General features: G+C 46.3%; 1 protein-coding gene across 1 annotated transcript; it reads right to left on the reverse strand.

The window, feature by feature from the left end:
* Nucleotides 1-6,739: 6,739 nt before the first annotated feature.
* GTPBP4 (GTP binding protein 4) lies at nucleotides 6,740-19,061 on the reverse strand. Its single transcript, XM_069729703.1, has 17 exons — nucleotides 18,945-19,061; nucleotides 17,537-17,707; nucleotides 16,054-16,157; nucleotides 15,839-15,975; nucleotides 15,632-15,732; nucleotides 14,736-14,828; nucleotides 13,673-13,864; nucleotides 13,527-13,592; nucleotides 12,755-12,844; nucleotides 12,559-12,669; nucleotides 11,612-11,689; nucleotides 10,818-10,869; nucleotides 10,596-10,696; nucleotides 9,294-9,491; nucleotides 8,913-8,978; nucleotides 8,317-8,457; nucleotides 6,740-7,277 (listed from the first exon to the last, which is right to left on the reverse strand). Exons 1-17 carry the CDS (start codon nucleotides 18,990-18,992, stop codon nucleotides 7,125-7,127), a joined length of 1,902 nt encoding a protein of 633 aa, XP_069585804.1. The 5' UTR covers nucleotides 18,993-19,061; the 3' UTR covers nucleotides 6,740-7,124.
* Between the last annotated feature and the right edge of the window lie 6,746 nt (nucleotides 19,062-25,807).

The following is a 25,807-nucleotide window of genomic DNA, read 5'->3' on the forward strand; positions in this document are numbered from 1 at the left end:
TGAACGGGAAGGAAGGACCAGCCACCAACTGAAAGACCGTTTGACTTGGAAAGAGAGACAAATCGGACAATCCAGAAAGAGAACAGACCTGTCCCACTGCAAAAGGATGGCCTGCTGAAGTGGTCTTGACTGGAATTGGGCAAAAGGAATCGCCTCCGACGTTGCAACCATCCTCCCTAGGACCTTCATGGCTGAGCGGAAGGAAGTAAGCAGAGGGCCCTGTAGAGAGCGAACTCCCTGCTGGAGGATTGCTCTCTTCTCTTTGGGAAGAAAAACCCTTGTCTGACGGGTGTCGAACAGCATGCCTAGAAAAATCAGGCGCTGAGTTGGAACAAGACAGGACTTTTTCCTGTTGACAAGCCACCCTAAACGGGACAGGGTGTCGAGAACGATGGCCAGGCTTTCCTGGGCCTGAGAAAAAGACGGAGCCTTGATGAGGATATTGTCGAGATACGGCATGAGCACTAGACCTTTGATCCTCAAAATGGTCATCAATGCTGCCATAATTTTTGTGAAAACCCTGTGAGTGGATGCAAGTCTGAATGGAAGGGCAACAAACAGGAAATGGTCATGCTGTACCTCAAAACGCAGGTATCTGATGCCCTGGAAAAATAGGGACATGGAGATGAGCGTCTTGGATGTCTATGGAGCACAGGATTTCCTGCACCTCCATGGAGGCAATTATTGAATGAAGGGACTCCATCCTGAAATGACGCAGTCGGACCCTTTTGTTCAGTAACTTGAGATCCAGGATGGGCCAAACCGCTCTGTCTTTTTTCGGCACCACAAACAGGTTTGAATAGAAACCTGTGAAACGTTCCCTGTCTGGGACGAGAACGATTACCCTCGAACTGAGTAGGGAGGTGATGGACGCAAAGACACCCGAGCCAGAGAGGGATCTCTTGGGGGATGGGATTCGAAGAATCGATCTCGGGGTTCTGAAGCGAACTATTTTGTATCCTGAGGATACAACTTCCCTGACCCATGCGTCCCCCTCCGAGGCGAGCCAAGCTTGGGAGATATGCTGGGGTCTCGGGGTGAGTCATGCCGAGGAAGATCTGCCAGGTCTAGTACTGGTAGATCTACCTTGAACGTTGTGAGAATGCCAGGAAAGGGTGGCTTTGAGGAAACCTTCCTATCTTGGCGAGCCTGCGGACCGAAACTGCCGCTTCAGAGGAGGTTGGCGAGGTTTGTACTGGGGGAGAAGGTAACTCGTGCCCCCGGTGGCATCCTTAATAATTTGGTCCAACATGGAGCCGAAGAGACATGACCCCTGGAAAGGCAGGCTGGTAAGGGACTTTTTTTGACAAGTCTGCCTGCCAGGCCTTAAGCCAAATAGTCCGTCGAGTAGCCACGATATTGCTGGACGCCTGAGCTGCGCAAGACGCGGCATCCAGAGAGGCAGATACAAAGTACTTCCCTGCATGAGAAATCTGGTCTTCCGGTCAAGCTTCAGCAAGAAATCCCAGACGTTGTTGTTGTTGTTTGGCCTATCTGGCTATAGATTTCAAGACCCAAGTAGAGGCAAAAGCCGGACATAATGTAGAAGCGGCCACTTCGAAGGCCGACTTTGCAAAGGATTCTATAATTCTGTCATTGGAATCCTTGATGGATGCTCCATTAATAAACGGGAGGACCGTGTTGGTGGACAGTCTGGAAACTGGCGGTTAGCTCGGGAGAAAAGGGATATAGGACGCCAAGGCGCTTCCCTCTTTGAAAGCGTCTTGTCGGGTTCTCCCTTTCCCTGGCAAGCCAAGCACCTCTTCAAATTCTCTTTGAGCAAAGACCTTGGAAGGTGGTTTAGACCATCTAAACAAAACTGCCTGATCTGCGGGTTCCAAAGAGGTGTCCTTCATGCTAAAGGTCTGATTGACCGCCACAATTAGGCTCTGGACCATATCCCTCATGTTGGAGGTTTGGTCCGAATCATCCTCTGATGGTGCGATCGAAAACACCTTGCCTGACTCGGGAGAGGTGGATCGGGAAGAGGCAGACCACTAGGAAAGGACGGGGGTCGAGATGGAGCGGGAGGAGGACCTAGAACGGCGCTCCTGCCTGGATCTCTTCTGCAGCCTGTGTTGGAAGGCCCAGACGGGGATTCCTGTGACTCACTAGCAACTATGGGAGTCAGAAGGGTCGACCTGTCAAGTACGGACACCAGGGTCTGCGGCACGTTGGTGAGGTCCACCACGGACTGTGACAGAGAGGAAGCCTATCCTGGAATAGGGGCCTCACTCCCACCTGGTGCAGAAGGGGACTCCTGGGCGGTGGGCACAGTGGGGTTGCTGCAGTCCTGACAGAGGGGAGAGGACTGACCTGAAGGAAGCTTGCATTTGCACGAAGAGCACACAAAGGGACAAGAGTAGAGGAAGAAGAGGGGGTGGGAGGACAAGAGCACTTGCCCTTAGAATTAGGCATGATGAGCAGACCCATTAACTGATGCCAAAAAGGTTAGGGGACAGAGAGATGCAGAGGAGAGTGTCAGTCTGCAGAGCAGCTACTCACAGTACGTACAGTCATCCTGTATTCAGCTTCCAGGCTGTGTTAGGAAGAGAAGGATCCACAGGAAGAAGGTACTATGTGGATCCACAATCCGGGCAAATGGCGGTCGCAAGAGGATTCCCAGGTCCAGGAGGGAAAAAGCACATGCTGCAGGGGCGCAGGCTGAAAAGCCAGCTCTAAGACAGGGAGAGGGGCGGAGCTAAACACCGAATGCAGAGATGGCGCCAGCTTCGGACAGAGAGATGAAGCTGAGGGGGCCAGAGCTAAGCACCAGGCAGGAGAATAACCCTCCCGAAAAACAGGAAGAGGAGTTGAACCAACGCTGCAGCTAGGCCAGAATGAAGCCGGGACCTAGATTACAGCTGGGGACCGCCAGAGCGGCGCAGAGGGCCCTAAAACACCGTAAAGGAATGTCTGGTGCCCCCAATACCCCTGGAATTAAAGGGGACAGGCCCCTAATGGCCAACTCTGCAGCTAGGCCCAATAGAAGCCAGAACCTAGATTACAGCTGGTGACTGCTGGAACATGGGGGAGTGGCGTGGAGGGCCCTAAACCGCTGGAAAGGTATGCCTGAAGTACAGGGGGCCCACTATTAAAATATAAGGAAAAATCTTTTTTTTATTTTCCTTTGGTCTTCATTCTTATCTTCTTTCCTCCTTCGCCGCACCTGGGGGGAGAGAAAAGTACCTCCCCATCCAAAAAAGATGGGACTTCCGATAATCCTGCGTTGTGGGACATCCGCGTCTCCTCAAACCGACAGGCTCTAGTGGGCGAGTGGGTGGGAGACGGAGGCAGGACCGATGATCGGATCACATAAACATGCTTATGTGTTAGGCCAGTCTCACACGTCCAGATATTTCCAGTACAGGAAGAAACGGTCCCGGAGCTATACGTGTGTGCACTTAGGCCATCAGTGTGTCCGTGTATTGAAACAATGTTTCAATTTTAACCCTATGACTTTAAATAAAAAAGCACAGACGGCATCCGTGTGCGGTAAGTGTTTACACGCACCCATTGACTTTAATGGGTCCATGTGATCCGCGCGCTCCCACGAACAATGACGTCTCCGTTTTTTGCACACGGACACACGATCCATGAAAACACGCTGACATCTGCAGAGACACATTTATTTTAATGTGTCTACGTGTCTCCAGTACGTGAGGAAACGGTCACCACACGTACCGGAGCCACTGACATGTGAAACCAGCCTTAGGGATTGTTGTCCCGCCAGCTAGATGTATGAGGATACGGGGTGGCAGTACATGCCGTACTCAGTCTCTTCGTGGCAGTACAGTAGTGACTGTTCACACTGTATCCCTCCAGTACTTGAAAAGTAACGGCGCACATTAGGTAGATATGGGTCTAGTGAAAGACCCGTGTCCACCTCCTACTGACAATAAGCTAAAACTGATTACCCTAGTGCCAGTCGGTGGGGTGTACACTGCAGAGGAGGAGCTAACTTTCTGTGCATAGCGTCAGCCTCCTAGTGGAAGCAGCATACACCCATGGTTCCTGTGTCCCCAGTGAAGCGAGACAAAAGTCTTTACTTGCACACAAAAATTGCATGACTCGTTTTGAGTTTGTCAAAAGACATGTGGGAGACTCCCCAGATGAGACTAAAATTTAACTTTTTGGCCACCTAGGTAAACACTGTCTGGCATCAAACCAACACAGATCATCGCAAGAACATCTCATCAGTGAAACGTGGCAGCATTATGCAGTGGGGATTTTTTCAGCGACAGGGAAAATGGTCCAAGTCGAGGGGAAGATGGGTAGTGCAAAATACAGGGAAAAATGCCTGAGCAAAACCAGTTTGTTTTGTCAGTGATTTGAGACTGGGACGGAGGTTCACCTTCAAACAAGACAATGACCCAAAGCATACTGTTAAAGCAACACTCTAGAGGTTTAAGGGGAAATGTGTAACTGTTTGAGTCGCCACGTCAAAGCCCAGACCTTAATCCAATTGAGAATCTGAGGTCAGACTTGAAGATTACTGTTCACCAGATGAAACCATCTAAAGGTACCGTCACACTAGACGATATCGCTAGCGATCCGTGACGTTGCAGCGTCCTCGCTAGCGATATCGTCCAGTGTGACAGGCAGCAGCGATCAGGCCCCTGCTGTGCTGTCGCTGGTCGGGGAAGAAAGTCCAGAACTTTGTTTCGTCGCTGGACTCCCCGTAGACATCGCTGAATCGGCGTGTGTGACACCGATTCAGCGATGTCTTCGCTGGTAACCAGGGTAAACATCGGGTTACTAAGCGCAGGGCCGCGCTTAGTAACTCGATGTTTACCCTGGTTACCATCCTAAAAGTAAAAAAAACAAACACTACATACTTACCTACCGCTGTCTGTCCTCGGCGCTCTGCTTCTCTGGTCTGCCTGTGAGCACAGCGGCCGGAAAGCAGAGCGGTGACGTCACCTCTCTGCTTTCCGGCTGACCAGCGCTCACAGCCAGACCAGAGAAGCAGAGCGCCGAGGACACCACATGTGCTCAGCGGCCCTGCGCTTAGTTACCCGATGTTTACCCTGGTTACCCAGGGACTTCAGGATCGTTGGTCGCTGGAGAGCGGTCTGTGTGACAGCTCTCCAGCGACCAAACAGCGACGCTGCAGCGATCCGGATCGTTGTCGGTATCGCTGCAGCGTCGCTTAGTGTGAAGGGGCCTTAACTTGAAGGAGCTGGAGGAGTTTTGGCTTGAGGAATGGGCAAAAATCCCAGTGGCAAGATGTGGAAAGCTCAGAGACTTAACCAAAGCGACTTGCAGCTAAAATTGCCACAAAAGGAGGATCTACAAAGTACTGACTTTAGGAGGGGGAGAGGGGGTTGAATACTAATGCTTATGCCAATTTTTAATTATTTGATCCCATAAATTTAATTTATGCCTATATTTCTCACCACCAACTTAAGACTATTTAGTGCGGATGCTTCACACACCAATCGGATTACAAAAATATTTAAACATGTTTTAACCCCTTTCTGCCATTGGACAGAATAGTACGTCCGGTGGCAAAACCCCAGCTTTGATGCGGGCTCCGACGGTGAGCCCGCATCAAAGCCTGGACATGTCAGCTGTTTTGAACAGCTGACATGTGCCCGCAATAGGCGCAAGTGGAATCACAATCCGCCCACACCTATTAACTAGTTAAATGCCGCTGTCAAACTCTTGACAGCGGCATTTAACAAGCGCTTCCGGCCATCCGGCTGGAAATGCGCACACCACTGACCCCCCTGATCATGTGCGTCGGCATGACAACCAGAGGTCTCCTGGAGACCTCTATGGTTGTTGATGCCAGATTGCTGTGAGCACCACCCTGTGGTCGGCGCGCATAGCAATGCTTTAATTCAGCTACATAGGGGCGATCTGAGCATCGCCCCTATGTAGTAGAGCCGATCAGGCTATGCCAGCTTCTAGCCTCCCATGGTTGCTATTAAAATGCAATAACAGGCGCTCAAAAGAATGTATCTGCTCCAAAATTGTATCATTAAAAACGCCAGTTCAGCACGCAAAAAATAAGCCCTCAACCGACCCCAGATCACGAAAAATGGAGACGCTATGGGTATCTGAAAATTGCGCAATTTTTTTTTTTTTTTTTTAGCAAAGTTTGTAATTTTTTTTTTACCACTTAGATAAAAAAGAAACTAGACATGTTTGGTGCCTCTGAACTCGTAATGACCTGGAGAATCATAATGGCAGGTCAGTTTTAGCATTTAGTGAACGTAGTAAAAAAAGCCAAACAGAAAGCAAGTGTGGGATTGCACTTTTCTTGCAATTTCAACGCGCTTGGATTTTTTTTCCCGTTTTCTAGTACACGACATGGTAAAACCAATGGTGTCGTTGAAAAGTACAACTTGCCCCGCAAAAAATAAACCCTCACATGGCCATATTGACAGAAAAATAAAAAAACGTTATGGCTCTGGGAAGGAGGGGAGCGAAAAACGAAAACACCAAACAAAAAATTCCAGGGGTTAATGTAACAAAATGTGTAAAAAAGCCAGGGGCGGGGGTTGAATACTTTCACAAGCCGCTGTATTATACTCCTGCAAGAGCTGCTTTACACCTCACTTACTAAAGGGCACTTATAGCAGAAGGATGAAATTTGTTACAAAAGATTGTGATGGTCCCAATAGAGGAAAACATAAATCTCTATTGGCAAAGGTTTACCAACTTTTCTCTGAAAGGATCTTTTCTTTGATTAAACCTTTATATCAGTCCTATAATAAAGCAGACAAACGTATAGAAGCCCACAAGCTGGCACAATAAAGTTTTATTTCACCGTCTGAGCAAAGAGATGCTGGAATATTCTCTACTTATGGAAAATAAGGCTGCAAATTGTGTTTTCCAGATACCGCTTAGTTTTTCTTCCAGAGTTATTTTTAATGAATAAATATCAGATGTTCCAGACTTCATTTTTTTACATCTGAAGGCATCAAACTAAAGAAATACAAGGCCCAATCTGAAGGGTGGTGAAGTCCAGAACAGAGTCTGATCCGTGAAGACAATGTGCTGATGGTCTGTAGGGCAGACACATTGTGGTAGGAGGTCTATAAGGATGGCGCTCGCTCCTTGTACAATGTCCTTTCTGCAGCAGACCACGATGGAGGCCGCACATGTCAACACCATTATCTTCGGTCTGTGGAACCAGATTTCCTCTTGCCAACCAATAAGTGTTTGGGCTTCAGATCATACACGTGTCTGTCAGATTCTCCTTTCTTGCCCATTCTATTCATTTTCCTCTGAGATTTCTTCATGATAGTCTTTGCTTTCTTGGCCATCTGAGAAACAAAAGGGTAAATACAAAATGTATGATTTCATTTCAAGATGTTGTGACCAGAACATGACTCAAGGTACACGAGACACCCAGCATAAAAAGTCACGTAATATTACCAGGAGCCCAACCATCACAAAAAAAAAGATGCTCCAAGACTAGTGATGAGCGAGCGTGCTCGGATAAGGTCTTACCCGAGCATGCTCATGTCCTAATCAAGTATTTTCGGCATGATTGAAGAAATAAAATGTTCTAGTCGCAACCTCAACACATGTGGTGATTGCTTTTTAGCAAATTTTTCGAGCATGCAGAAGACACTTGGTTAGTACACGAGCACGCTCAGTTGACGACTTATTCGAGCATGTTCGCTCATCACTAATCACTTTCTATAAACATATTCTGAATCTGGAATGTTTTTCTTCTGTTCCTTTAATATGACCCCCCCCCCCCCCCCTTCTTCTATGTAAATATACAAGATGGCATGATCCTCAAGAAGATTCCAAAAGACGACAATAGGATCATACTCCTTGGCTAATAAAACTAGATTTATATACAAGGAGTAGTGATGAGCGAGTATACTCGTTGCTCAGGTTTTCACGAGCACGCTCGGGTGACCTCCGAGTATTTGTTAGTGCTCGGAGATTTAGTTTTCATCGGGGCAGATGAATGATTTACAGCTACTAGCCGGCCTGAGTACATGTGGGGGTTGCCTGGTTGCTAGGGAATCCCCACATGTCATTGAGCTGGCTAACAGCTGTAAATCATTCAGCTGAGGTGATGAAAACTAAGTCTCCAAGCACTAAAAAATACTCGGAAACCACCCGAGCGTGCTCGGGAAAACCTGAGCAACGAGTATACTCGCTCATCACTAACAAGGAGCAAAAAAAATAAATAAAGAAAATATGGGCGCAGATTGAGGAGAACAGCAGGAAGCACTCAACATTTTTGGCAAATGACAGATCCTCACTAAGTCCATATACTGCTGAGATGCTGTGACGGTCTGGGGGCAACTTGTAACAATCAGTAGAAATAAGGGGGACACCCACCTTTGCATCACGAACCCCGGACTGATCTCGTGGGGGTTTTGAGTTGCTCCTGCTGCGGGTGACAGACGTTGGCGGTTCAGACTCGTCGCGCTTTCGTTTCCTCTGCACACTCCTGGATCTTGCTTGTGTTGCATAATGGGTCTGAAAGTAACAAGTAACACCATAAATAATCCCATTAGTGGTAATAGGATTTACAGAGATTTATTTTTACAGCTTTTCTAAAAGATTTATAATATTTGCAGCACAAATCTTTTCAACGAATTTATCACCACTGTATAAACCTAGCACGTCCCAACAATCCCGAAGCTACAATGGGACAGGAAACCGTAGCAGTCCTATGTGTGAAATGTAATGGGTCTCCATTTATATACCACGCTATAATCCGCAGTGATGTATCTGATCGAAAATAGGACAAACTATCCCCGATCGGCAGCGTGCAAGCCGCAAGGTGTCACGGTGATCTTGTGACTCTTCTCAGCACTATTCCTGGTTAGAGAGGGGAGATCTCGTGGCGTTCGCTCCATATAGGACTCCAAGGAATGATAGACTTAAGCATTATTCAAGTCTTGATACTGGGATTCATTATGTTTTCTTACCTCATCTTTCTCGGTCATATCGAGCCCGAGATCACTCATCTCCTTCTCTAATGTCTTGCGCTGCACCTGAAAATAAAAATTATCACGTTTATTTAGCATAAATGCCATAACCCAGATTTCTGCGGCAGATTCTAGATTTTTTCCAGTCTGTATTTGTTCCATGTAATTGAATATTTATAGCCAGCAATGTTTTTGGTTTTGCTCATTTACAGAAATAAAACCTGAGGCCTGTGCGGTGCAGCGTAATTTCCATATAATATATACATCATTCACATTCTGTCAACAGTTTCAGAGCGGATAGAAGAATATCCGGAGGCAAAGAACCTGCGCATGATTTCATCCTTATAATGACTGAGCAAACCTCGATGAGGAAGCACTTACTTTTTTCGCAGTTCTTGGCAGTCGTGGCCCGTGAATATCTTTTTCTCTTGACTCCAGAACTTTTAGTTTTTTCTTGTTACGAATTTGCTTGGCAAGTTGGCGAATTTCTGCCATTTCTTCATCCTCGCTTTCAATGTCACTGTCATATTCACCAGCTCTTTCCTTCAGCTCTTCCTCTTTTTCCAACTCTTCTAGTTTCTGCCAATAAAAACAAAAACATATGATGGATATGGGACAATTAGTTAATGAACAAACATCACTTGCTCACCTCTAATCATGCTGGTTTTAAGATTCCCAAACCCAATCATGGAAATAACTAAAAGCGGATATTGTCACAGAGATGGCAAGACCCCTAACAATTCTCACCATGTCCAGGAACCACACTGCTCCATTGAAGTCAATGTGGGTGAACTGCAGTAATGCAGAAAGCCCATGGGAAGTAGTGGGTCTGTTTCTATGGAGAAAAAAAGCTAACCCTTTTCCTAAACTGTTCAACCACTTTTTAAAAAAGAAAAAAAAAACCTAAGTGTTAATGCATCTGTAGAGGTTCACTAGCTCACTACTACAAGACTTGGCGCCAGATCATTAACTTTCCTGTAAAGCAAAGTTCCACTTACATCCTTAAAATCTACCTTTACTCCCAAATCATGCAGAAAATAGTCCACGCCATTCTATGCTTCAGTTTGCAGGATCCTTGCACTGAATCACTGATTTTATTTCCAAAGGATAGGAGATCATTCGAGTTTGTGCAATCCGATTCAGAGGACTTGATCCAGCAGCCAGGTCAATAATCTGTGGCGGTCAGGACAGGAGCCTTGAGGACTGCTTCTGACCTCCCGAAATACACAGCTTTTCTTTTGAATAGCCAGCCTAGCGCAAAGTCATTGTTGTGGCACATGGTGCATGTGGAGTTGCGCCAGGCAAGGAGGTAATAAACAGAAGAGCCGCAGATGCCGTCAGGTAGGTGGTGATTCTCAGGGCTTGTGTCCGACAATCACGACCCCGACCCAGACGCTGGACTGGATCCTATCACCAAACTCTAGTTGATCATTATGGGTAACCCCTCTGAGATCACAATCTCCAGAACTTGTGTCTAACAGCTCCCCTGGACCCAAGGCTGTAGCCTGGAGGAGTTGGATGGAGGTCCCAGCAGTGGTCCCCAACAGTTATCACTTATCCAGAAGACATGTGGCTAGACCAGAATTCTCCTTTACCGAAGGTAAAAGGTTTCTACTACCAATTGGTAACTAGAAAAAGCAATAGCAGCTGCGACTACTGACATGACTATTCACCTAAACTTACCTTCATAATTACAGGATCTATGTAATCAGCAATGTTATGTCCTTGCCACACTTCTGGGATCCGGTCGTATTTCTCCGTTGGGTTCATTAGATCCCAGTATTCTTGAAAGTGAAGCAAAATTAAATGTTAAAACCATTTCCAATTTGTGAATACAGAGAACTACAAACATCCAATAGATTCAAAGTTCTGCTTGAGACTAGATCATCTCTGCGCGATACTTACTCTGCAGATCCAGGATATAGTCATCGCCCAACTCCATTTCAAGGTCTTTCTCCTAAAAGTCACAAAAAAAAAAAAAAAAACACATTAGCACATTAGGAAACCTCTTCAAGATTCTGTCAGATCCAGCAACGAAGTCCTGACAGAATCTACTGACATTCTGCAGCTAATGAAATACTTTATGCCTCATTGCAAAAAATGGAAATGGCATGGATTGTTAAGTTCATATTAAGTACGGTTTCAGATTCTGCATGATACATCCACAGATATGATCCACTGAATTAAAGGGAACCTGTCATTTTGGCAAACCCAAGTTACCTGCAGGTGTAGGGTTAATCTGCATGTACATAGTGTTACAATGCTGCCTGAACACCGTACTGAAAGTGAAGGTACTGGGAGAAACTGAATGTTTCCTCCAAGGAGCCGCCAACTATCATGGGGGGCATAGAAGAAGCCGATACAGTCACCTCTCACTATACAGTTAGTGGCGGCTGTATACACACCCCAGCACTGACCGCTCGTTCTGCACAGATACACCGCAGAGATGGTTGTCACAGTGTCGGGGTGTGTATACAGCCGCCACTAACTGTATAGCGAGGGGTGACAATAGCCGTTCTGTGCACACCTTCAAAATGGGGTAAAATATGAATGCACATATGCTGTCTTTTAGTCTTAGATCTCTATTTCTAAAGAAAAAAACAGCAAATAATGGATATGGCCTATGGCAACATCTCTGCTGTGTGAAAACAGCCTCAGCATGCTACACAAACACTGAGGAGAATGGGAAAACCACTAACCAATCTTTTCTTAGGAGCTTCAGTATCCATCCGTTTCTTTCTTAATGCCACTCCCTCTGGTATGAAAGGCGGTCTTTCCTGAAACAAAATTAGTGGTAAGTACATTACATTCGGGTAGCGCTCCTGAACAGAACAATCTTCCCGTTTGGCAGATGTCAAAAGTCAGAAGAATCCTGATACATTCCCAAGAGGAAGAAAGGGCCACTATTCATGTCCCGCAGGTAACACAATTAATAGGTGCGTTCTCGGAGGAGGATTTCCTGACAGATGTCTTTGTGTTCGTTCTTACTTAAAATCCTGTTTTGGCTGTTTTCGGGTGAACGGGCTCCATAGATACTTTGATGAACACGCTGGGCAAATATACCAATTGCAAATCCACCCTTACTCTTCATGGTGAGCCAAGTTTACATATTTTTCTGCTCATTTGCAGTGCAACAAGTGGGAGATCAAAAAGGGTTAATTGAAAGAGGACCGTATACAAAACTCCTCACTCTGTATATCTGTATGGTCAGTGTAGTAATAAATCAGTCAATCATTACACCCTCAGACAAAGGGTCTGGTTAAAAAAAAAAAAAAAGTTATCAGCTCGATAGGTGACAACTTGCTGATTGGTGGATGTCCTAGCAGGGACCTTCAGCTAAAATGGGGAACTTTGGATCCCATTAGAAAATGGTGCAACAGCTTAGATGTTCTGAACGCCACTCCAATCTTTCCTTATGGAGTGAAGAACCTGGCAGGCCCATAAGGAACGAACAGAGCCCAATTCGCACTGCCTCTCCATTCTAGAAACTAAAAGCTCTGTGTTCTGCAGAGCGGTCAGACGGTAAGTTATCACCCATCCTGTGGGAATAGGAGGTGACGTGTTTTCACCGGAGAACCCCTTTAATATAAACTTATTGCATCTAGTTAGCGCAGATGACAGCTTTGGAGGACATTTTCTGCCTCACCTTCTCATCCCGCTTATTTGGTACCGCCAGGTGCAGCCGGTTTAGGACATCATTTACTTTGTTCCCCTTCATCTTGGTTTCCACTCTATAAGCCAGCAGTCTGTCACACGCCTGCGATCAGAAGAGAGGAAAACAGACATTACATTCCACGGCCCTGGGAAGACGGCTCGTAGCCACCATTACAAGGTCAGCGAACCTCAGTCTTCACTTGGATGACGCCTTCCTCTGTGAGGGTGCTGGTCTCGATTATCGGCAGGCCCTCATTTTCAAAGTCCTTAAAGATTTTCTGGAAAAAACACCAACGTGTTACTTTCCATAAAGTGCAGGCAATGGATTATACACAAGCACAGACCTCATGAAGTTCCTTGTTATTGCTTATTTCTCAAGATTCATTTATGTATAGCCTTACTGAAACTGCAGAAAATCTGCTGGGATTTCAAGAAATAAGACATCTAGAAATGCTACAGCACTACCAGTTCTGAAACGTACAGACAGGTAATATGTACAAACTCCCCGGCCGACCGATGGGTTCACAGGTAGCTCATTCCGCAGCACTAGACAGTGCAATACGGAGGATTATAGAAGGCAAACGATGCAACATTAAATCAAATTACAAAATTGATTTTTAGTCTCAATTACATGCTTTTGGGTTAAAAAAAATAGATGTGTATAAAAAAAATATATAAAATGATCCCCGAAAACGGGTAAGATCTTTAATGACTGCCTAAAAGATGAGAACAAGCCACAAATGAACGTTTGCTCAGGGAAAACGTTTACACAGACCAGATCTCTCGTCTCGACAGCTTGTTTCAAAATATTTGCAGATTTGACACAGACGCGATTCGTCAGTGATGTCATTTCTTTATGATCCACCTCACAGATTCTTTTCATTCCAGACCATCATAGCTATGTTTACGGTGGTCCTCAGTTTTGCAACACAGTAGGTTTTCGAGGCGTCACATTCTTACCTGTTGTTGTTCTTCGAGCTCAGAGACGCGCTTCACGTCACACTTATTCAGAACGATAATGAGAGGCTATGAGGGAAAAATAAAGCTGATAAGTTTTACTTTCCCGTGTTACTGTCAAGTCTCCAGCATCTGATGGCGGGACTCACCTTATTGGAGAACAGAGGACGGATGTTGCTGAAGAGCTCCAGCTGCTGCTCTATAGTGTGTCCGCATTGCTCCGACACATCCATGACGTACAGGACGGCGGCCCGGAGGTGAGCCAGGGCAGTGATCGCCTGCATCTCGATGGTGTTCCTGTCCTCCAGGGGATGATCCAGAATCCCAGGGGTGTCCACTACCTGCAATGTGCCCCATGACAAGTCATTTCACAGTAACAAGATAGCTTCCAGAAAGCCGCATGTAAACTAGGCTATAAATGTACTGATACTAATCAACATCTAAAAATAAAAGACATTTTATGGAAAGTGGATCATTTATACCTTTAAATTAATGCCTTCCTGAAATGTGAGGATATGCCTATCACTGGGTGCAGGTGTATGGCACAGGTTCAATATAGGGTAGGTGCCCGCTGTGCTGTACTAGCTAGATTGATTGCTCCCGTTTATATGGCGCTCTCTAAAGCATTTAAAGGGAGTGACATTTAAAGGGAGCCTGTCATGTTGAAAACTATATCTGTTCTGGAAGCAGCATGTTAACCCCTTCACGACATGACACTTACATTATATGTCGTGTTCCTCCCACATGATGACATTTAGACAGCCATCATGTGCGTCTAACAGCCGTGGGTGGAGAGGAGCTTGTAAGCGCCACTGTAATATAGCTGGATACATCCAGTTTCAGGCCTCCTGTTCTCCTCCAATGCTGCAAAAGGTAAAGCCGACCTCCACTTGCAACATCAGAAACGACAGATGAAGCCAGCGGCTCTATCATACCACTGATCCGATTTGTCAATCATGATCACACAGCTCCCAGCTAGCCATAAAGGGGTTAAAGCTGCTCTATGCGCTAAGACTGTTATACTATAACTCCCAGCAGCAGGATGGAGACCTCAGCTATAAATTCACTACGGACATTAGCTGCATTGTAAGACAAATCACCTGGTGGAAAGATTGCTTGGCCAGTTTCATTAAAATGATCAATTTACTCCAAAGATCGTGGAAAGTGGAGATGGTAAATGGAAATATGACATTCTGCCCACACCGATCTTACCTGCCAGCGGAGGTACTTGTAATCCATGTGCCCAACAAACAAGGACTTGGTTGTAAAGGCGTATGGCTGGACCTCTACATCTGCCCTCGTCACCTGAAAAACACAAATCAATCACTAAGACGTTTTCTCTTAACAGTCACTTGTATGTAGCCAAGTTTGTGTTCCCATATCGGAGGGCATGATGACGTAGTGAGACATGACGATTCCAGCGAGGGGATACGAGTGAACAGCCGGGGTTCAGCTACATGAAGACTGTCGTCTACTAGCCTGTTTACACAAGCCGACCGCACAGAACGATCGCCAGTACGATGGTTCTGTGCACATAGAATATCATTGTTCTCAGCAGCCTGTTTACACAGGACAACGTGCTGCCAAGAATAATTATTTTGAAGCCGCTTTGTGTTATTGAAAAGTGCAGCTACTCTTTAAATAGCAGATGCTACACTATCGATCCAGACCACTGAACCGCTCGCCTGGTCTCCACTCCTACTCTTCTGCTGTAAAGCCACTGATTATCTACAGTGGTCTTACACCGACATTGCTGGAAGAGTACGAGGAGACCTGTGGATGGGGGGGGGGGGACCAGTCCTGTAGAATTATGCAGCGATGGGGGAATGATATGTATCTGGTACTTAATATTTTTATAGATCGCTTGGTCCATATGTAAAATACAAGAAAGGTGATAAAATCCCTTTAACTGTGGCATGCTATATGACAGTACTGTGGTCTTCTAGGACAATACACCTGAAGGAGGCACATATAGCTTTGCTGTATGTAAAAGCAAAGCAGTCAATAAAATCATTTGCGGTAAGTATTTTTACCAGCTTCAAAATCAAATAATCCCCAAATTAAAAAAAATAAAAAAAAAATAAAAAAGAAGGAGAGATTTTCACAACCTTATTGATGAAGCTGGATTTCCCGACATTTGGGTAGCCGCAGAGAAGCAGGGTACGAGTGTTGGGGTCAATGCTTGGCAAACGGGAGAGATGTTGACGCACTGTAAAGAGTGAAAAAAAAGGTTACGAGTCAAAATGACTTCTCTGTATGGAAGAGACCGAAATAATCATCTTGCGTCTCCAGAAACATCTGCATGGTGGTGTTACCTTGCTCCAGGTATTCCAAGCTCTGCTTCTGCCTCTTGATGATGGTGCACATGCGCCCCAGGGCCGCCCGCTTCAGCTGTTTACAGCGGTACAAGGAGTCTCCATATTTCATCAGCCTCACGTAATCCTTGGCCACACTAAGACACAACATAAAGTCACAAGAGCTCAAGGAATACAACGCAGGATGCAAGTGTCCATGCAGTGAGTAGCCTTACTTGTCCACCAGGTTCTTGGCGATGTTTATCTGCCCCAGTGCCAGCTTGTAGTGATCCTTATCGTAAAGGACGTTCATTAAATCTGCATAGAACGGATGTACGTCCTGGGGAGAAAGACAGTGATGCATTCAGGACATCGGCAAACACATCAACCTCCTCACTCCCTTTAGCTTAGGTACGGAACAACAGAACGGGGTCCTCACAAGCTGCAGGAATCTGGTCTTCCTAACAAGAACATGGAACCGAGCATGCATGTGTATGGAAGATGGGGGCATAATAAATGAATCCATGCTGTCCCCAGATCTAGCTTCATTGACTTGCTCCGCTTAGGAGCCTCCCATTAGTTATAGTTCCGGTGATCAGACGACCTCTTATTGTGGGACCCTGAGCGAATAACTGCAAATTATGGGGAACAAACTAATCAAGTGTTCACCTCTTCTGCAGCCGCAACACAGGGGACATTAGGGGGTCATGTCCTGATCCTCATTGATTTTAAATGGAGCAGCACCAAGCACAGCCGTCCACCATTCCATTAACCCCTTTAGATTTTTTTTACTCCCTTTTTCCAAGAGACAAAATGCTTTATGTTTTATTGCCACCATGGCCATATGACGGCTTGTTTCTTGTGGAACGAGTGGTTTTAAATGGCAAAATCCATTTTACTACGTACTGGGGTTAAAAATGAAAAAACAAAACACGCAATTCCATCATTTTTTGGGGGGCGGTTGGTTTTCTTACAATGCTCGTTCAGCGGTGAAAATTACCCGGCAACACGATTCTTCTGGTCAGAACGATTATGGCTATACCAAACTTAGTATATTATTTTAGTAGTTTTCAAGGGAAAAAAAAAAAAAAAAGTCAGATCTGTGGTAGAAAGGGAAGGATGCAAAAATGAGCGAAAAACGGAATTGAGATATTTTGTTTTATTACCTCCTTACAGCATTTATCATATGGGTTAAACCATTTTATATTTTATAAATTGGACTTTTATGGATGCATTAATGCCCAATATTCATTTATTTTAATTTTTGAATTGTGAAAAAGGGCGTTTCAGGCTTACATATTTTTTTTTTTTTAGTTGCCCCTGGAGGAACTTGAATTTGAGACTGTTAGATCGTTTGTGGTATATACTGTAATAATTAATGATCGCAGTAAAAACGTCAATCTCTTTCTTTTGCAGCCCACCATAGGCTGGACATCACAGGAGTATCAATGTGACGCTGTGCGGAGACGGGATGGAGACCATGAGCGTTAGATCTCGACAGATCTCATAAAGGGTCACAATTTGTGCGTCCAGGACACTGATATCATACCCTGCACACACCAGCTGGTGAAGGTCCGCGAGCTCTGGTCACGTGTCCCCCCTCAGCCAATCATTGCTGAGCGGTGCACCGTTACGCGCACATCATACTGTCCTGTATACGGGCCCTGTGTGCCCTCTCACTAACCCACAGATGGAAAACCCCCTAAAACATAGACTTACATCCAATTTTGGGAAATCTGTGAGAATCTGAGAGAGGCGGTCGTGGTAATTTTGCTGGGTGAACTTCACTTTTCTCATATAAAAATGCCGGATCCGGTTGATCTGATAATGTTTGTGGACAACCGTCGGCGTCTTTCTTTGGGTCTTGGACAACGTGAGGTCTATGAAGTCCTGCAAGACACGGGCACAAAGGGTTAATCGTATGACATTAACTCCCGTCACATACAAACACACACATCGCATAAAAAAAACAAGTAAAAATGGCCGATTTCCTGTCATACATTGCCATGGCGACCAGGATACAATCATCAGATAATGCCCTCATTTACCAAATATGGCAGAACATGCGCGAATCCTTGGTGTACCCTCCTCCTCCTCCGACCACCCCGTATTTATGGAATGTGGTGCACATCCTGACGACGCGCCTGTGGAAGTATAACACCTCCCTAATGGTACTGGAGGGCCCGACACCAACGGGGACGACAGTCACTGAACGCTGTGACTTTTCACTGGAACACTTGAGGGTGACAAACGTCGCCCGTTAGTGGAGAATTTGGAGCAAATTGTCACTTTCTATACACCATGAAAATGGTTGTGACAAGTTGTTTTGCTCCTTTAAAAAAAAAAAAAAGCGATAACTGGTGCAAAACCACCTTTTTGGGATGTGAAGAAATGGCGGCAGAAATGTCACACGTCACCCCAAAATGGGTTCCCACAACATTTTTACATTTTTGTGCCGGTCATAAAAACTTTGATCCTGAGTCATCAAGACGGGCGACCCTCACATTGGCGAGGAGGCAGAGTGTGAGGCTCCTGGAGAGGAGCACGGGGTCCGACAGAATCACAGAGGAGGGTCAGTGCCTGACAGGGGGAGGGCGCAGCGTCTGATCCGAGGCAAGATTAACGGTGAAGTGAGTACAAGGCGCGAGAACAGAAAAAGGCGCAAAAACTGCACGGCGGCAGACACAATGTATTGAAACTTTTTGAAGTTTTTTTTATTAGGACACCGGTGTGAAGGTTCGATGATTGGGGCTCAGGGGCTGAGAAAGACGATGGTCACCTCCACTGATGTCGCTGGCAGCAGGAGGCGAGGGGTGAGGGTTTATATAGAGGGGCAGCATCACTGGATTCTACAGATATGGGGGAGAGCAGCAATGGGGGGGGAATGGTGGCAGGTCAGCTGGCACCATAGGCTGGAGATGGCACTGTGGACAGCAGGGAGGGGGGAATGAGGAGAACTGTGAGACTGGGGGCACCGCTGATGGGACACACAGCTGCACGGCCAGGACTGTGCTCCATGCGGCCGCCCTCCACGTGTCTCTCCGGGGTCACTCCCCACCGGTCGGGCCGCAGCCCCCTAACATAACGCCGGCTGTACACACCGCCCGCCCGGCCCCAGCTCACGTACCTTGGCGGTCGGCACCACCGTGATCTTCTTGAAGTTATAGAGCGCCATGTCTGCGGCCCGTCCTGTCCCGGTCCGGACAGAGTGGAAAAGACAGGAAGCGAGCACGTGGGAAGGGACGGAAGCGGAAATCCTTGGCCGCCATCATGGATGAGGGCAACTTTGCCCATAGTCGATATGGAGTGACGTCATGGGTGCACGTGCTTGTAGGTCAGCAGCAGCCTGTGCCCTGGTCCAGTCACTCGGGATCTGTCTATTAGCCACTTGGTGTTCACAATTCACACTTAAGTTTTTTTGGTGAGGGGAGCAGAACGTTTTCAATCTAAACTCCTTGAAGAGATTCTGTTAAAAAAAATCAGCCCTAGAAGAGCTGCAATTGTAAAATCAAACAAAACTCTTTACTCCTCCTCCCCAGGTCCAGCACTGTTTCCTCTGCTGCCCTCAGTATCTGTTTGTCTGCAGTGCTGACATGTGGACAGCGCTGCAGTCAGTCACCTCAGAGTACACTTCACAAGCTGTTGAGAGCGGCTGCGCTGACTGACTGGCTGCAGCGCTGACTGACTGGCTGCAGCGCTGTTCGCTTGATGTCAGCACTTCAGACAATAGCCACACAGAGCAGTAGAGGAATCTCTGGAATGGACCCGGGGAGGGGGAGCAATGAAAGTTTGTTTTCCAACCTGCTTGCTACCCTTTAGGAGCAGACATTTTACAACCCGTACTTTAATTTTTTCCTCCCTTTAGTCCAAGAGCCATAACTTTTTTACTCCATCTACTTGGCCGTGCAAGGGCTTTTATTTTATGACATGAATTGTCGTTTTGAATGATACCATTCATTTTATCCTAGAATGTACTCAAAAACTGGAAAAAAAAATCCGATGTGCGTGGAAAATGTGAAAAAATAGAATTGCATCATTGTATTTTGGGTTTTGTTTTTTACAGTGGTCGCTGTGTGGTAAAAATAAGCCGCCGGTACAGACCTCCTGGCCAGGACATTATGGCCACAGCTTTTATTCGTTCTGTTTTGGATATATACTGTGTTTTGATAGCTTTTATTGCCAGCGTTGGACTGGAGCACCTTGGGCCCACCAGAGAAAATTATTCTTGGTGCCCACTATGTAGCTACATAGAAATAAATACAAGACTACCAATTGTGTGGTAAAACACACTAATATCAGGGTATAATATAAGGTAGTAATTGTGACGCCCAGGAGACCGGGGTACCCAGCACCGGACCAATGGGGTCTGTCTCTTGAGGGGGATGTCACGGGTGGCTTGACCCGGTGCTGTGGCGTCAGGCAATGCACAGTGTAAGGGGTATCGTGAGGGAACAGGCACTTACTCGATCAGCAGCATGTTCTCCCAGCGGTGATGATCCCGATCCTGGATAGATGGCTATTGTCCAAATGAAAGACTGAGGCACTGAAACATTTAACCAGTTTACTTCAACATAAAGGGATTTACAACCAGTCCTGTCACCGGAGTCTGTATGGGAACTCTGAGTTACTTTGACCCTGCTGGGGTCTTCGCCTCTTATTGTGCGCAATTTCTGTGTGGCCCTGCTGCTGTATGTGAACTGGCTGCCGGCCCAATCTGTCCCCTCCGGGCCCTGGTTCGACAGGCAACCCGAGTCCTTTTATCGGCTTACCCCCTCCGGGAGTACCGCTGAACTGTGTCTGTTGCTGCGTCCGGCCCTAGTGAAGCTGATATCACCTCACGTTTTTCCGGTTGCTGTATTATATATAATGAATACAGCCGCGGATCCGGTATCCGTCTTTGCGCCTGTTCTGGGTAGTGATTAATGCTACCCGGTTCTCACAATGTCCTTTTTCTCTGTCCCTCTTCTCCTCAGGCCGGTGATTTGGGCCTGGAAACCGTCATAGGGCTGTTAGAAATTCAGCTGTATGACCTCTCACTTTCAGCTCCTTAGCCCAACTGCCAGTTCTTTACTCAGACCAGAATGGATCAAGGGGAGTCTCTGGAGCTCCCCCTTCTGGCCGGAGGTGGTAGTGCAGTCTTGCTATTTTAGTATTTGTATTTAGTGTCAGTAACTATTTTTGTGGCAAATACCCCTAGGGGTGCCACATACACATCTTAATTATGTAGCAGGGGTTGGGGTAGCCCCCTCATACAATATAATGTAGCCCCCCTCATAGAATATAATGCAGCCCCCCACAAAATATAATGCAACCCCCTCTTAAGGTATAATGCAGCTTCCCCATAGAATATAATGTAGCACCCTCATAGGGTATAATGCAGCCCCCCTCATATAGTATTGTGACGCCCAAGAGACCGGGGTACCCAGCACCGGACCAATGGGGTCTGTCTCTTGAGGGGGGTGTCACGGGTGGCTTGACCCGGTGCTGTGGCGTCAGGCAATGCACAGTGTAAGGGGTATCGTGAGGGAACAGGCACTTACTTGATCAGCAGCAGGTTCTCCCAGCGGTGATGATCCCAATCCTGGATAGATGGCTATTGTCCAAATGAAAGACTGAGGCACTGAAACGTTTAACCAGTTTACTTTAACAAAAAAGGATTTACAACCAGTCCTGTCACCGGAGTCTGTATGGGAACTCTGAGTTACTTTGACCCTGCCGGGGTCTTCGCCTCTTATTGTACGCAATATCTGTGTGGCCCTGCTGCTGTATGTGAACTGGCTGCCGGCCCAATCTGTCCCCTCCGGGTCCTGGTTCGACGGGCAACCCGAGTCCTTTTATCGGCTTACCCCCTCCAGGAGTACCGCTGAACTCTGTGTCTGTTGCTGCGTCCGACCCTAGTGAAGCTGATATCACCTCACGTTTTTCCGGTTGCTGTATTATATGTAATGAATACAGCCACGGATCCGGTATCCGTCTTTGCGCCTGTTCTGGGTAGTGATTAATGCTACCCGGTTCTCACAATGTCCTTTTTCTCTATCCCTCTTCTCCTCAGGCCGGTGATTTAGGCCTGGTAACAGTCACAGGGCTGTTAGAGATTCAACTGTATGACCTCTCACTTTCAGCTCCTTAGCCCAACTGCCAGTTCTTCTCTCAGACCAGAATGGATCAAGGGGAGTCTCTGGAGCTCCCCCTTCTGGCCGGAGGTGGTAGTGCAGTCTTGCTATTTTAGTATTTGCATTTACTGTCAGTAACTATTTTTGTGGCAAATACCCCTAGGGGTGCCACATTCCCCCTTAGTTAAGAACAGTACTCCGGGACTGTGGGACAATAACATTTTGAAATAACAATTAATATGTACAGAGTCTTAAAAATGAAAAGTTACAAAAACCACTCAAGGAAACAAAAATATAGTTCTGTACAAGGTCACTTCAAATAGCGTCCATTAATACAGTTCTATCCTTGAAGGTATTAGGAAAGGCACTGTACTTAGTGTCCAGGAATTTAGTTCCATTTTTCCAACGGAGTTATCAATATAAAGTCTAAAGAAAGTTCAAAAAGAGCGAGGAGCAAAGTTCAAAAAGCAGTCTTTCCGGAGCTTTGATTTAGTGCCTCCGGGCTGATAAAAAGTTCAAGAATATGCAAGAAGTTCATACAGACAAGTCTCTGTAGGCACTGGGCTTAAACATTGCAGACTGATAACAATGACTATACTACATTTTCTGTTTAACTATATACGGCATAACATATATACAATTCACATTATGAGCTTTATAGTTGGTAATCTGCATACCTGGCCGGTAATTGACCCTGGGTACTACGCTGTGATCTACGTAATAGCGGTGTCTCTTCATGTGGTGTACTACTGTCTACTGCGGATGTAGTATCTGCCCGCTCTGCTAAAGATAATTCCACGACTATGGAGTTGGCAAGTCCACCGTGAATGGGATTACTCTGACCAGGAATCTGTTCTTCCTGGCCTGGAACCTCCCGTAGTACGGGGTCAGCCTCTTCCTGTCTTGGGACTTCTGGTATTGGGTTTGGTGTTGGGTAAAAGGCCACCATGGGAACCACTACTGCACCATGGTATGTTAGTAGGGTTTTGGGAAAGTCTCCTATACAGGTGTGATACACTTCCTCTTCTTTTTCCTTTACTGGTTGAACCTGTATGGGTTGAATAACTTCTGGTTCTGGCTGGACAACGTCTGGCTCTTTCAATGCTTCCGGACATAATTTAAGATTGTCTCTTGACACTAGTACAGATGTTAAGCCTCCGTTTTTGCTAATGAGACACATTTTAGGATTATCCACTCTTGTTGGTAAAACTGTGTAGGGTACGGCTTCCCACTGATTGTCCAGTTTATTGGTTCGACGATTTCTCTTGAGCACTTGGTCACCTGGTCTTAATGGGGTCGCTAGAGCATTCTGGTTGAAAGTTCGCTCTTGTCTTTCTCTAGTTTGCTGAAGGCTTCTTTCCACACTCTCTTGCACTTGGCGATACTGCTTTTGCCGTATGATATCCCAATTGGAGTCTTGGACTTCTGCGTCTGGTTTCAGAATTCCCATTTCTAGATCGATTGGTAATTGGCCGGGTCTTGCACGCATAAGGTAAGCTGGGGTGCAATTGGTGGAACTCACCGGGACATGATTATACAGATCCACCAAGTCAGGCAATTTCTCTGGCCATTGATTCCTTTCTGCCTCAGGTAAAGTCTTTAGTAGTTCTATTACAATATGGTTCATCTTCTCGCATAAGCCGTTTGTTTGTGGATGATAGGCCATCGTCCGGATCTTTTTGCAACCATACATATTACAGAATTCTCTGAAGATCTCTGATTCAAAGGCTGTACCTTGGTCGGTGAGAACCTGTTCCGGATATCCATGGGGTCTACAAAAGTACGTTTGGAACGCTTTGGCTGCTGTTTTTGCTGTCAGATCTTTTACGGGTACTACTACCAAGAAGCGTGAATAATGGTCCACGATGGTCAAGGCATAGACATAGCCAGACCGGCTTGGTGTCAACTTCACGTGGTCCATGGCTACAAGTTCAAGTGGTTGTTTGGTGATTATGGGCTGCAGTGGTGCTCTTTGGTTCTTTTGATCGTTTCTTCTGAGGTTGCACGGGCCACAATTTCTGCACCACTGTTCGATTGATTTTCTCATCCCGACCCAATAAAATCTTTCTCTTAGAAGTACTTCTAACTTTTTCCAACCGAAGTGACCAGCACCATTATGGTAAGCTTCGAGGACCATCTTGACATCTTGTTTAGGCACGATAATCTGCCAAACCAATTCATGTGTTTTCGGATTGGTGTACCTTCTACAGAGCTTCCCTTGATACAGGAACATTTTGCCTCTCTCTTTCCAGAGTTGATGCGTCTCTTCTGGGGCATCCTCATCGGGATATGCACTTTGCTCAGTTAACAGTTCCTTCACCAACTTCACAGCCGGATTGCTGTCTTGGGTGTCAGCCCATCTATGGTGTGCTAACGGATTTAAATTCACCTCTTGTTGTTTCTGATAGGTACTTGACTGATGATGTTTTGCCTTGGGATGATGGAAGGCTGGTAGTTCAATTTCTTCAAGCTCCCCCATTTCTTCTTCTACATCTCTCAAGTGTGGCATCCGGGATAGGGCATCGGCATTTCCATTCTTGCGACCTGCTCGATACTTGATCTTGAAGTTGTAATTAGATAACCGGGCTATCCATCGCTGTTCTAACGCACCTAATTTGGCTGTGTCCAGGTGGGTCAACGGATTGTTGTCAGTATAGACAATAAATTCTGCAGCGGCCAGATAGTGTTTGAAACGTTCAGTCACAGCCCAAACTACTGCCAGTAGTTCCAATTTGAAGGAGCTGTAATTTTCTGAATTTCTTTCAGTATGCCGGAGCTTTCTACTTGCAAAGGCGATGACTTTCTCCCGACCTTCTTGCTTTTGTGACAGCACCGCTCCTAGTCCCACATTACTGGCATCGGTGTAGAGGATGAAAGGTTGATGGTAATCTGGGTATGCCAGAACCTCTTCTCCGGTTAGTGCCTTCTTTAGTTGTTCAAAGGAGTCTTCCCTTTCGTCGTTCCACTGAAAAGGAGGGTTTCGGTTTGAAGGTTTCTTCGTCTGCCCTACCAAGGTGTCTTGCAAGGGTGCTGCCAACTTGGTAAATCCTTTTATAAATCTGCGATAGTAACCCACCAATCCCAGGAATTGTCTCACTTCTTTTGCGCTGGTAGGTCTTGGCCAATCCCTTATGGCGCTTATTTTCTCGGGATCTGGTGCTACTCCCTCCGAACTCACGATGTGTCCCAGGTACTGTACCTTTGGCTTGAGAAGGTGACATTTGGATGGCTTGACTTTCATGCCATACCTGGATAAGGCTTCGAACACTTCTGCCAGGTCTATTAAGTGTTGTTCGTAAGTCTTTGAGTAGACGATCACATCATCTAGGTACAGGAGGACGGTCTCGAAGTTCTTGTGTCCGAGGCAGCATTCCATCAGCCGCTGGAAGGTACCGGATGCGTTGCAGAGTCCGAACGGCATGCGATTAAATTCACATAGACCCATTGGTGTGGTGAATGCCGTCTTTTCCTTATCTCGCTCAGCCACAGGGACTTGCCAATACCCGCTTGTTAAGTCTAAGGTGGAAAAATAATTAGCAGATTTCAAAGCAGTTAAGGACTCTTCTATCCTAGGCAAGGGGTAGGCGTCTTTATGGGTGATGTTATTAATCTTCCGGTAGTCTACACACATTCTCATGGTTCCGTCCTTTTTTTTGACAATCACTAGAGGGGCCGCCCAGGGGCTACAGCTGTCTCTTATTACCCCGGCCTGTTTCATTTCCCTCAGCATATCTTTTGCACATTGATAGTGAGCGGGCGGTATGGGTCTATATCTTTCTTTTATTGGGGGATGGTCACCTGTGGGGATTGTGTGTTCTACCCCTTCTATCCGTCCGAAGTCCAATGGGTGTTTACTGAAGACTTGTTCATATTCCGT

Source organism: Ranitomeya imitator, chromosome 6 (assembly GCF_032444005.1).
Source record: "Ranitomeya imitator isolate aRanImi1 chromosome 6, aRanImi1.pri, whole genome shotgun sequence".
Lineage (NCBI taxonomy): Eukaryota > Metazoa > Chordata > Amphibia > Anura > Dendrobatidae > Ranitomeya > Ranitomeya imitator.

Coding starts and splice junctions, on each gene's coding strand:
- GTPBP4 (XM_069729703.1), bottom strand. CDS start 18,992: ATGGCGCTCTATAACTTCAAGAAGATCACGGTGGTGCCGACCGCCAAG. Junction 10,870..11,611: donor AAGCTCCTAAGAAAAGATTG/GTTAGTGGTTTT, acceptor TGTGACTTTTAG/GAGAAAGACCTTGAAATGGA. Junction 7,278..8,316: donor CCGGGGTTCGTGATGCAAAG/GTGGGTGTCCCC, acceptor TTTGTTTCTCAG/ATGGCCAAGAAAGCAAAGAC.